Here is a 13,156-nt window from a genome sequence, read left to right on the forward strand (position 1 = left end):
CTGCGCCCTGTCATCTTGCTCTCCTTCTTCCTCTGTGTTTTCCCCTCTGATCTGCACACTTGGGTGTGGTCTTCTCACTTAAAATTTACTTAAAGTCTTCAAATCAAGAAAACCAAGCTTGATACAATAAAGCAACGAGTGTTTCTTTAAGCTTGTTGCTGTATCTGTTTCATTTCACAGAGGAAGAGCAGCAGACTTTAGTGACCATGTTGAAGCCATTCATCAGTGACCTTTTACTAAAATTCATCTGTTGTGCTCTTGGAGCACGAGTTGATTTGTTTGATAACTGTAATTGTCTTGTCAGACATGCACAGTTAATACAACCTAGAACAAGTAAGGTCATTATGTTGTGCAGAAATTGATAATTCAGAGTGAGTCGTTGTAACAAAAGAAAAGCTGCTCGACCTCAGTGAAATGAAGTGATTCACCTCTTGAGTATCAAACACTCAGCACACGAGGGCTTGAGGTGTTGAACAGTTTGTAATTTCCACACTCACGTAGAAAAAAATGTCTGTAATTAGTTTGAATTGAGTCGTTTATTTTCCCTAAAACAACATTTCATCATCACCATCAAATTAGAACCTCTTTACAGTCCCCTCTATATAAAGTGAGTGTTTGATACTCTGAGCTCGATTTGCTGTGGTTTATAACTCGTAACGGACTAATGTAAAACCAATCACATGGTTACTTCCTGGTGTCTAAAGTGCTTGCAGCTGATTTTTATGACAATAGATGAACCTTTAAGTTATAATGGAAGTGGAAGAGCTCTGTTTCGTTCTCTTAGACGACACCTTATGGTGATAAATAATAATTGAGGGAGTACACTTCACAGATATCCAGACAGTGTTGCATGTGTGACGTCCACGGTTGGCTCCGGTTGTAACTCTTGATTTTCCTCGCTGACGGTCGCTTTCCTTTTTAGACTGTTTGCCTTCATCTGAGCGTCGAGTTTGTTTCTTTTTCTTTGGATTTTCACTTATTTTTGAAGTTGTATCTGTAGTCATCCATCTTTTCTTTGTTTGTTCAGCCATAGTAGATTACTGTTTACTCGCAACACTTGCAGAGGGCGGAAAAATGCGCCACTAACTGGGCACCGCTTGTGATTTTTTTAAGCGAAAGTCGCACCAGACACCCAGTCTGTAGTACTGGAAAAGCAAAAGGCTTTCATCAGTGGGCCATAGACTCAATCACCATTGTGTTACCTCCTTCGATGATAGATAGAGACTTAACAGACATTTATTTAGATGAAAACCTTATAATGTATCTTTACTATGAAGAGAAAATCTTCTTAATGTCTTGGATTGGTAAATTACGTTGCTCACACCTTTATCACCTGATGTCAGCAGATGATAAAGAACCAAAGTGCCCAAATTATTATAGGTTGTGTGTTTAAAAAGGTTTGAGGGGCTTCTTACTAAATACATTTATTCCTTTTTGTATTTGGCTCCTTATATAAAGGTTTACAATGAAGCTGCATTCTTTGTGTAGTTAAAGCTCTTAACAGTTTTTGTGTGAAACAGATAGTGTGGTAGTGTTTTCTTAACACTTTTCTTCATATTTTTTTCAAAGACACACTAGGTTGTCTCATCCTTTCTTTTGTTTTGCTTGTTGGTGATTTTTTTCTTTAAATCCTTACACCTGGTTTTAAAGGGGCTTTTGTATTTTTGGTCCTGAGCTCCTCTGTCACTTCTTAAAGCCTGCAGGTGGTTTCTGTTGATCGATCTCCTCTAATCACTCTGATTTCAAACTTCTCTCCATCTGTAGGCATGGAGGATCAATCTATAATATTACTTCTGGATTGATTTGATTGCTTTAATGAACTGATTGCATTGGTTAATTGATTGATTTGTATAATGCTGGAATGATTTGCATTGTTTTTGCTTGTGCTCTTACTTGTAGAGCTTCACCTGCTGAAGAGGGGCTGCAGTTTCTGCTTGTCGTTTGCCTTCCTGAAAACTTTTCTTCAGATGTGGCTTTCTTCTCCTCTTGATCTAAAACTATTTATCCGTGTTTGTGTCGTTTTATTTATTCTGTTCTATGTCTTGTGCGTCCACATGTGTTTGTGTCTGTCCCTGTTTCAGGACCTGACAATGAAGCTCAGTTTGGTGCAGAGCGTCGGGCTCATAGCGAGAGCCATCAGAGAGTGTGTGAAGAAACAAGGCTACGTGTTCTCCCGCAAACAGGAGCTCATTAACGTCATGCTGGTCAGTACTCGGTGATTTCAGTCGGTTCAAACAACTTGATCTTGTTTTGCTGCTGATAATAAATCAGTCTTTTTTTACTTTTATTCCTGCTGATATTTTTCCCCTCTGCAGGATTTTATCAAGGCAGAGCCGGCTGATTCACTGAGGACTCCTGTGCGCCATCTTGTGATGACCACCTGCTCCAACCTGATGTATCCTTCAGCTGATAGGGAACAAGTGCACCCCCTTTTTATTAGATTTACAGATTCAAAGAATGATACCAGCAGCCCACGTTTTGTCTCTTTATGTACAAATTGTTGACTTTTTGTGAACCCAGTTACGTTTTATGATGCTGATCATTATATTAGTTTGATATTGATGTTAGTTTTCTCTTGATAATAAGTTAAATATCAAAATCACAGAGTTGCAACTTAAAGGCACAGAGCAGAAAACACATACAAGCCAAAACTACAATAGAAAAGTGGAGCTTCCATCACTTCCCAGTGTTGTATCTTTAACCTGTCGTGCTTCAGGCCTCTGGATCCGGCTCTGAGTGAGAATGAGAACTTTGACTTGTTAAAGGTGTGTGTGAACAGTGTGATGTCTCTCCCACCTGAGACCAGCACTCCAGAGAAAACTAAAGAGGATGATGTACAGGACCCCAAGCAGAGAAAGGTGAAGAGTGAAGCAGAGAAGTGTGCACACACAGACTGTATTGTTACTTCTTTTCTACAATCAGCTCTATAATAGTCAGATTTTCACTCCCCAGATACCAAACCTTTATTAGCCTATATTTGCTCACTATTCACTGGTGTTCCTGTCTAAAGAGACGCAAACCTTTAAAAAATGGTAACTTTATAAAACATTTGTTCAACATTTTACAAACGCTCTTTTGTTGTCAGACTAACATGTTCTGGTAAATGTGTTCAGGATTTGTACAGAGACACGTTTGCTGCACTGCAGGAGCTGCTGAAAAGTGTCCTGGCCAAAGATCCCAATCCTGATGGCCTGCAGAGCGTCTTCAAGGTAAAACATGCTGTTACACACTAATCTATCTTTAGATCTTTAGCTTCACATAGTCTTACAAAGACATGCCGGTTTACCTCAGCTTGTTAATTGTGTGACCCATGTCCAGAGGCTCAGTCCTCGCCTTGGCGGGACCAGGCTCGACTCCGACTCTCGGCCCTTTGCTGCATGTCATCCCCACTCTGTTTTCCCATGTGTCCTACTCTGTCCACTGTCCTGTCTAATGAAGGCAAAAGGCCAAAAACATGATCTTAAAATCCAAAAACGAAAAACATAATCCTATATCCCAGTAATATTTGTAGGACTGCACCTAATGATTATTTTTTTTATCGATTAATCTAACAATTATTATTTCGATTAGTCGATTTATCTTACAACTAATTTATTGATTATTCTAAAGATTGTTCTTGTCTTACTTTTTAGTCTCCAATGTCCACGTCTCTGTGATGATAGATAATAAATAATAATAATAATAATAATAGACTATTTGTCAGATGCCTGATCAGAAAAATACTGGACCTCAAATTCAAAAGGATTGCTATGACACAGATTAATCTAATCACTGTATGTCATAGCAAACCTTTCTCTGAACTGGAGAGTCAGTGTTTTTACAGAAGTACTTAAAAAAAGCAGGGTGAGAAAATTAAACAAGAGTGTTCTACTTCAAAACATAAATCAACTATTTTTCAGAAGGTACTAAAGAGACCTACTTCTTACCCTCCCCTCTATTAAAAGATCAAGTTTGAGTTTTTCCCAACTGGACCTGAACGCATCTCTCCTCTCCTCACTGTAACTTGTGTTGTGGAGTGCGCATTGAGTGAGTGGTCGAGCAAGTACGAGAGAGAGAGCGGCAGAGTGACGGTAAATACGAGCAGAGCAGAGAGACAGTTAGGCTTATATCGGACATCGTACCGGTGCTTCATTCAAAACATTTGAGGCTCAAGACAGCAGTCTTCAGAATGTGGCGCCCAAAGAGAGACCACCAGCGATGAGAGACAAGATCCATTTCTGCACGCACATAACTTCACTGTACTCTGAACTCAGCCCTTTTGTTTTTGCGACACATCGACGCACGTTATACAAATCGACGTATTTCTGTAGTCGATGACGTCAATTACGTCGTCAAGTCGCCCCAACCCAAAATGTTTTGTCTCACTGGTTTTGTCTGTTGTATTCTACTTGTACCTTTCTTAAAGTAGTTAAAACTGTGGATACAGATTTCTTGAAACTTTTTCTCTGTAAATGACAGCTATGTAGCATCCCTCTCTCTAACACTTGTGCCACCCAAGCAATCGCCAAGTAAGCATAAAGTAAGCAGTAAATGAAGTTTTTGTATAAAAGAAGCTCGTCCTGCTCTCTATGATCAAATCTCACCACTTCCTCTCCTGTGTCTCTTCTCCTTTATCCCCTTGACTTGTTTTTCAGCTGTGAGTAAATAACCACAGATCTATAAAGGCTTTCTCTGCTGTACTCGATCACAGTGTTGTCTGACATGATGTGTGTTACTCTCCTGTGCAGCACCTTGAATCCTGGTTGAGCTCCGGACACTACTATGAGAGAGAGAGAGCTGTCACAGCCACCGCTCACATCCTGGCTAACTTCCTGGATAACCTGACTGTCAAGGTACACACGCACGCACGCACGCACGCACGCACGCACACGCACACGCACACGCACACACACACCTGACTGTTTGTCTTGTGGGTTTGATTTCTGAAACATTTACTATCTTTGAAATCCCAACAGACGGTATTTTAAAAAATGGTTCCAGTGTGTTCTTCTTTTTCTTTTTCAAACGTAATAAATGTTTAATGCAATTTAAGGTCACTCAATAATAATTTTTTTTGTCTTTGCTTGATGTTAAAATCACATTTTGCATGACGGCCATCTCATGCCTTCTCACTCTTTAATATCTGTGTCTCTTTGTCCAGAACATGGTGTCCTTCCACAACCTCGGAGCTCTGCTGGGTCGACTGTCTCCTCGTTGTTCTGACCCTCATCCTCCTGTTCGCACTGCTGCGGTCGATTGCATATACACACTGCTTTATATACAGCTACGCTACGAAGGTATACAGACACACAGAGCTCTGACATTTTACCTGTTATTGTATTTAATTGATTTGCAGTTTCTTTAGAAAAATATAGACATGCTGTATTATAGAAAAACAAGGACTCATTTTTTAATGCTGCTCGTTTTGACTTGATTGTAGTTTTGTACATTTTCTTGCACTTTTTCTCTGTGTGCAGGTTTCTCCCTGGACTATAAGGATGAAGCTGTGGACAGTCTGTTGCCGATGAAAGACCAGCTAGAAAACCCCGACCACTCCGTTCTATATAAGACCTGCTCTGACCTCACCAAGGTACACTTTGTGCCAAGCAGCACGGCTCTGTTGAATTAATGTCTAGAGTTTAACTTTAGCACTTGCTCTTATTCTTGCTCTTATTGAAGTCAATGTTTCCTTTTTGCGTCAGTGTTAAAGTCAGCAAACAAAGTTGTAACATCTAGACTTTTCTTGTGTGTGTGTGTGTGTGTGTGTGTCAGGTGATGAGTAAGCGTCTGCCTCAGGAGCAGCTGTCCACGTTGGTCTTTTTGCTGTTTGATGGGCTCAACGACAGTCAGACAAACTGCTGCAGAGCTTCTTCTGTCATCCTGAATACTCTGCTGAAGAACAGAGGAGGGGGGCTACAGGACCAGGTAACACACACACACACACACACACACACACACACACACACACACACACACACTCTTACTCTCTGCTGATGTCCATCATTATATAAACACTCATGATTAAACAGCAGTACTGGATTACCAAATACAGAGCTTGATGTGTGTGTGTGTGTTTTAGGTCCCAGAGATGCTGGAGGTGCTGCATGCACGTCTGCAGAGCATCACAGAGGAGCAGGTTGGTGCAGACATCACTGTTACAACATGCAGCATCGATATTTATTGTTCGTTAGAAAACAAACTTGATTCACCCTATTTAGGTTTATTGTATGAGAACAGATCAGCCCACTGTGCAGTTATATTTTTCATTATTTGATTTTCATAATAACTCAATGATTATCCATGTATCTACAATCTTTACCTGCTGAACCTATAATGAGGTCAAAGTGAAAGAACTGTTTCATTGTGTTCAGGTGAGAGTGGCAGCAGGACAGACGGTCCTCATCCTGGCCTCTCAGCATCTACAGACTGTGATCACCTCACTAGTTAACCAACCTCTCCCTTACGACAGGTATTTACTTTGTTTTGTGATTGAAATTTTATTGAGTTTTAACAGACATGCAGGTATAAAGACACAGCGAACAACGGAAAATACATAAATACATCACCTACAAGAGAAAATTATAAATATAAAGCAAGAAAAGTCGAGTCTAAATAGAAATAAATAAATAAATAATAAAAAACATAATTGGAAGTCCTAGTACACACACACACACACACACACACACACAAGAAAGATAACATACAGAATTAATTAGGGCTAATTAAGGGTACTGATCTATCCTACCCAGCAGTGAGTAGGAGACCCGTTCATATGCGCCCACCCTGGCAAGTAGATTATGCCAATCAGTGACTGATGGGGTGTGAGCTGACTTCCATTGTTGGACGAGCAGCCTTCTATCTAGCATGACAGCGGTCTGGATCCATTCAGTAAAGATAGAAGAAGCTGCCTTTCCGAATGGACGGGTCCCCCAGCAAGAACAGTCGAATGCAGAAGGGGACTGCCTTAACAATGATTCTCTGGATGCAGTCGTGAACTCCTCTCCAGAAGTCCTGTGCTTTGGGGCAATGCCAGAGAACATGAGTACAGGTGCCTGTTTCTGGACACTTCCAGCACCCGGGGTCCCCTTTAAGCTTTCACGCTGTATAAACTAGAGGGTGTCCAGTATATTCTATTAATAATCTTGAATGAGATTAGCCAGGTACAAATATCCCTCGATATGTATTTTAAATGATGCAAGATATCAACCCACTCTTTATCTGTAAATGTTATTAAAAGCTCTTCTTCCCATACAGTTTTTAAGGGCGCGATAGTTTTGCATTTAGACATACAACATAGAATGATACATTGAAACATGACCCTAGCCGTACATTGAGATGATTAAAGAGACAGCTATTTATCCAGAACTAATAATTACATAAACTATTGTACTTCATCAAGTTTGTTTTCATAAACAAGAAGATTTTCTCACCTCTCTTACAGCCCAGAGTTGGTTTATTCGACAAAAGATCCTTAAAGTTTTTCTTTCTTTTCGTCCAGCTGGATCAGCGAGATGTGGATGGCCTTGGGAGCGGACCCCATCGTGGCCAGTCAGATCATTGAGATGGTGATGGAGAAGCTCCTCATCATGGCGCCGTACGTAGACAAGAAGGAGTCAATGATGAGAGGAGGGACAACAAAGATTGCCACCAATCAGCCCCTGGCTGTAAGTCACAAACTCTCACAGACATGGCTTGTATGTGCAGATTTAGTCCAATATCTGTGGTCTACGTATGATGTGTTCAGGGACAGTAATGAAAGTAGGTAATCCGCAGCCAAATACACAAGCAATTTAGTTACACAAGTACTGAAGAAAATGTTCTGGTAATAACAATACAGTTAGGATTACACAAATATAAGGTGAGCATTTACACGGCCTGTGTAGAGATGCAGCTGTCATGATTAAAATAGAAACATAGCTGCAGAAGAATTGACTCTCCTGAGTTCACGTGTGCTTGTATCTGTGTTTTCTTTGTTTCCAGATGACGTGTGGGCTCAAAGAACTGTTATTAAACGGTCAATGCCAGGAGCCAGCGGTCAACATGTTTCCTCAGCTCTTCGCCTGTCTCGCTGTCAGACTGGGAGCAAGTGTCGGGGTCTCAGCACCGAAGGACAACAACACTAAACACGCTGCCTCTGTCCATGTAGCAGGGTGGGCGTCTTTTCTCTCTTTAGAGCTTTTAACATTTAGACAATGTCTCTACGTAGATAAGTTGCATAAACTTTTTTCAGGTGCACTGTGGGGGCTAACAATTAGGTGTAAATTTTGTGTTTCAGGGTAGCAGCTGATGCGCTGCGAATCTTGTTAGCACGAGCCCAGTTAGATGAAGTGATGAAGAGACTGGATGAAGATAACGCCTGGGAAGCAATGAAGGAACAAAATACACACATTACAGGAATTACACTACTGGCAAGGTACGTATCCTTACAGGCAGCTGGGTGAGGTTCAGTTTGAGAGCTCAGGAATTCAGTCCAGATAAAAGCTGCTGCTGTGCAGGATAATGTCTGCTAAGCTTTTATAGAGGAAGATATCAGGAGCCTAATGTGAATCCTCTCCTGTTTCTCTCTCCCATTACTATTAAATCTGTGTTCCTGATAGTTTATCCATTCAATAAATAACATCTGTCTTGTCTGCAGGGCGATGTCTAAGCACGCTGGTCCCAGGTTGCCCTCCATCGTGGAGTGTCTGTGTCCATCATTGAACAACATCTATGAATGCCAAAGAATCACTGTCACAGCTTTCTTCTCTGAGGTGAGACACCATGAAAGATTGCATCAAAATGTATGTCAGTTTTTCTGTGTGAGCAGGGGACCAGTGTTTTTACAGAGCTAAATGAAATGATTCTCTCTCTGCAGCTCTTAAACCACCACGTGGTGACGGAGTTGATGCTGATAGACGTGTTAATGAACAACATGATGGAGAGGATATCAGATCCCTGTTGCACAGTCCGCATGTTGGCTGTGCGAGGTCTGGGAAACATAGCTGTGGGATCACCTGAAAAGGTAAACCGCTCATATACATACGTTAACAAACACTGTGCTGCAAGATGCAAACCAGCTGTTAGATCACTGATATTTATGGGATACTTTGGACTGGGGCTGCACGATAAATAATAACGGTAAATTATACCAGGTAAATGTAGTGTGTTTTCATGTCCTTATAAACAGTTAACAGTCATACTTTTAATTATTTGTGACTTTCAAGTCTATTTTCTTCAAACAAAACAAACCCCCCTCCTACTTTTAAGACGAGAAAAAGAGAGTTCAGGTGGAGCGACATTTTTCTTTATAAAATAAATACACTACGTGGCGCCTCCACTCCGTGTCTGGTCCGTTTGTGTAGCCATAGCATTAACCAGCACCAGGACGAGGTGATGTTGATAACGGGGATAGTCTCACTGAAAAGCCACATCGCGTAACAGAGCCTCAATCATCCCGCCTACATGATCTGTGACGGCAGCAGTGTTGCGTGTTTGTTTACAGTTTACAGGCAGGTGACACACAGACTCTGTGCTCTGCTGAAGAGCTGCACTAATGTGATATCAGACAGACTTTTGTTGTAGATTAGTCATTTAAAACGAGAAACTGGCAAGTACTTTAAAGTAGCAGCTTGACGTGGGTCACTTAGTTTGCCTCACAATTGCATGTCCTGCGATGTGACTATTGCACATACCCAATTGTTGAATGATTCGTGCAGCCCTACTTTGGACATCTAATTTCTTCCTCTTCACACGCTCACTTCCTTCTCTTACCAGGTGAATAAATATGCAAAGGAGCTGCTGGCAGCCATGAGTTCAGGGATGGAGGAGAAAGATGATCCCGGTAAGTTAAAAGCAAAGTCATTTTCTGTGCTGGAAAAAGTAAAGTTACAGTTAATCTGTTGTCTGGCTCTCCTGATTTCCTGCACTAATCTTTAAATAAAGCTTACAGTCTTCTGGTTCCATTTTCATCAATCATGTTTATGAAACATGTTCTGCTGCTCATCCTGGATGCTTTGTCGTTGCTCTTCCTGCAGGTAAGCTGATTACACTTGAAGCCATGTCAGGTCTTTCTAAAGTCCTCCTCTACCTGGACAAGAAGAACGTCCACTTACTGGTGGTTTATATCTTCATGAAGATCAAACCATTCTTGGAGAGTGTGAGTTTCCTCTACATGTTTCAAGGTGTAAGGAATAATCACAAGTGTGTTTTACCTTTGTAGTGCCTACTGTTATTTTATTGTTGACTAGTTGTAACAAGGTGAAGTCGTTTCCCCACACACAGAGAGACACACATTACTCTAACAGAACCTTCTGCCTCCGTGCTCATCCAGGAAAATGACGAGATCCGCTGTGCTTCCATCCACCTGATGGGGAACCTGTCCAAGTTTGGCTCAGGAGAGCCCGTGTTCAAAGACCAGATCCACAATGTTCTGGTCAGCCTGCTGCTACACCTGGTCGACCCAAACCCAGAGGTGGTCAAGGTACAGAAGGAAACACACACAGACTATCAAAACAGCCTTTTTGTGGATACATCTTTGACAGTCTTGCAACATGGATTGTGTTTCTTTTAACTGTGCAGGCGTGCAAGTATGCAATGCGAGTGTGTGCTCCTGTGGTGGGATCAGAGCAGATCACAACCATGTTTCAGAACCACCTCCACGAAGACAAGAGCCTGCACTACGGAGAGTTCATCAATGACCTCACAAAGTACCTGGTGAGACACTCAGAGTCACAGAGAAGCATGGCTGAATAACGGGGAATTATGCAACATTATTTGTTGTTGTTTTTTTCTCCTACAAATTGAGAAACAATCCAGACAAAACATTCCAACTACTTGAACATGTGTCTTTAGGTGTATTTCAGGATCAACCTCACAGATTCTTTTAATAGAGGATACTGTTAAACTACGTTAGAGATCATTTCTCTTGTTTGATGTTCACTGTGTTTTTTTGGTTCATAGATTCAGGACTTTCCAGGCATGCTGAACTTCTATCACATCTCAGTCATCCAGTTCTTCAAGAGCAACTGGCAGGAGGTCCGAGCTGGGGCGGCCATGTTTATAGGTACGACTACAACGCTCTTTAACCCATCTCATAAAAACATTCATGTCTAAAACTTCCTGGAGCGTATGAATGTATCAACAACTACAACACACATGAAAATAAAACCAGTGAACTAGTTGATGTACGGGTTAGAAATGTAAACTTAAACACTATCACATGAGCAATATCACTCTACATGTAGTGTAAAACTAGCTTTGAGGGGTCACAAAGACTAGAAAAGTGCTACATAAGTACGGTCCATTTACTATTAATGTAGACAGTCCCAGTGAAAAGTCCCAGTGATGTTGTGCTCTTTATTGTCCAATCAGATTACTTGGTGGGAACTAACTGTTGTATGATGTACGATATGATGCAACATAGCCATAAGGTGTGTGTACCTGTGCGTGTGTTATCAGGGTTTCTGCTGGGGAATCTTCCAGAGGAGCATCTCTCCCACCTCAACATGGGGACCATCACTAAAGGTAACGCCCTGCATAACCTTATTTCCTTAAACGTTTTAAATTAGATCAGTTTGTCATCTGGTATTGACTGATTTTTTTGTGTGTGTTTGTGTACCTGTGTGTGTTCATCCTCAGGTTTAGTGATGCTGCTCCAGGATCCCGACCCTGTGGTGAGAGCGAAGGCTGCTGAGGCCATGGGACATTTCCACTGACACACACAGACCTACAAACACACCTGTGTATTTCCTTTAGTCACAGGAAGTAGATCGCCACTACATGCAAGAAAAGGTGATTTTGGCATTTATAAAAAAAACATTTAACGAGCAGTCATTTTAAAAACCAAAACCAGACCTGAAACAGAACCAACGTCGAGCCTGAAGCCAAACCTACAGAATCACTATATGAGCTCATACAAAATAAACACTATAACACATTCACACACAGAAACGCACATATATTCAGCCATTACAGTTTTGTGTAGCTTCTTTTAACTATGGTACTTGAAGGTAGTGTTAGCTATATTTTAGTGACCAAAGACTGTCTTGTTCTATAAAGAGAGACATCGTCTGTAGCACTTAGCGTCCTTTCAGTGTTACAGTACCTGCGATAAACTGTGTTGTACAAAAGAGATATACGGTTGATGATGCAACATGTAAAAAACGGATTGAATGCAAGTTAAAGGTTTTTTAGAATAAATATAGTTTCTTTAAATATAACAGTAATAATAATAATAATGATGCACATTCAAAGTACATGACGTGTGTGTGTGTGTGTGTGTGTGTGTGTGTGTGTGTGTGTGTGTGTGTCGAGTCATACCAGCATTTTTCTGATGGTCTTTTTTAATTTTCACACCATCTGTTTTACAGAGAGTTTAAATACAGTGCAGTACCTTCCCTCTGAATAACATGGTATTTTTTCAGCTAGCTCTAACTTTAGCCCTCCATGAAGATCCAATGAAACAGTATCGGCCTGTTAAATATGCGGCACAATGATTAAGTCTTAAATACAAGTGAAGTCTTATAATATATAACCTATTGAATGCATAGAAACTACAGCAGACTTAATGTTGCTTTAGGGTTTGCGGTGTGTGAAGGAAGTAATTACTTGATTGTTACAGTCTCATTGCGGTGTCCAGTAGCCCAGATCAGCTAGCTTACTTCCTCATTACATACTGTAATGACCAGTTACTTATGTCAGCTGTTCAGAGCTGAGTTCAGACATATCCGCTCTACCTCCATTTCTCAGCCACCACAGCCCTGTTTCTAAATAACTGCCGTCCCCACAACTACATGGCCACTCAGGACGCTTCCTGGTGTAACCATATCTTCTTTGGTCCACCTCAGACTGCAGCTTTGACTGCTGTCTGTTTCATCTGCACATAGTTTATGATTCAATTTCACATTACAGACCACTAGAGCCAGCCTGAAAAATGCCGTCCATCCTGTGGCAGCCGTGATAAACACACCACGCCAGTCACATGACCAGTTCATAATCATTCCTTTCCAGTGTGTTTAGACAGAACAGGCGGTGTAGCCGTGCTGAAAACAGTCAGTGCCAAATCTTCATTATCTAATAGTCGCTGTATAAGACGCTCTTAACGATTATCTCTCTCTCACTTCGAATGCACTTAATGTTGTCTCCATGTAATTATTCCGTTATGTGGTTGTACAGTTTTAGGGTACGGCTGTGAGGTCAC

General features: G+C 41.2%; 1 protein-coding gene across 3 annotated transcripts in view; it reads left to right on the forward strand.

Annotated features, from left to right (window-relative positions):
• Nucleotides 1-13,156, forward strand: part of mroh1 (maestro heat-like repeat family member 1) — a 30,162-nt gene extending 17,006 nt beyond the window's left edge. For all 3 annotated transcript variants that reach the window (XM_069656578.1, XM_069656577.1, XM_069656579.1), the window contains exons 24-45: nt 2,082-2,204; nt 2,316-2,395; nt 2,717-2,858; nt 3,114-3,209; nt 4,728-4,832; nt 5,141-5,276; nt 5,457-5,569; nt 5,752-5,904; nt 6,059-6,115; nt 6,351-6,448; nt 7,478-7,643; nt 7,960-8,129; nt 8,255-8,392; nt 8,615-8,729; nt 8,834-8,980; nt 9,733-9,799; nt 9,993-10,114; nt 10,289-10,438; nt 10,537-10,671; nt 10,918-11,020; nt 11,416-11,481; nt 11,596-13,156. In XM_069656578.1, coding sequence (XP_069512679.1) covers nt 2,082-2,204; nt 2,316-2,395; nt 2,717-2,858; nt 3,114-3,209; nt 4,728-4,832; nt 5,141-5,276; nt 5,457-5,569; nt 5,752-5,904; nt 6,059-6,115; nt 6,351-6,448; nt 7,478-7,643; nt 7,960-8,129; nt 8,255-8,392; nt 8,615-8,729; nt 8,834-8,980; nt 9,733-9,799; nt 9,993-10,114; nt 10,289-10,438; nt 10,537-10,671; nt 10,918-11,020; nt 11,416-11,481; nt 11,596-11,672 — 2,559 coding nt within the window. In that variant the 3' untranslated portion in view covers nt 11,673-13,156. The remainder of the gene's footprint in view (nt 1-2,081; nt 2,205-2,315; nt 2,396-2,716; nt 2,859-3,113; nt 3,210-4,727; nt 4,833-5,140; nt 5,277-5,456; nt 5,570-5,751; nt 5,905-6,058; nt 6,116-6,350; nt 6,449-7,477; nt 7,644-7,959; nt 8,130-8,254; nt 8,393-8,614; nt 8,730-8,833; nt 8,981-9,732; nt 9,800-9,992; nt 10,115-10,288; nt 10,439-10,536; nt 10,672-10,917; nt 11,021-11,415; nt 11,482-11,595) is intronic.

Source organism: Semicossyphus pulcher, unplaced genomic scaffold, assembly GCF_022749685.1.
Source record: "Semicossyphus pulcher isolate SPU_LCO1_2020_fin unplaced genomic scaffold, fSemPul1.0.p SCAF_9, whole genome shotgun sequence".
Taxonomy (NCBI): Eukaryota; Metazoa; Chordata; class Actinopteri; order Labriformes; family Labridae; genus Semicossyphus; species Semicossyphus pulcher.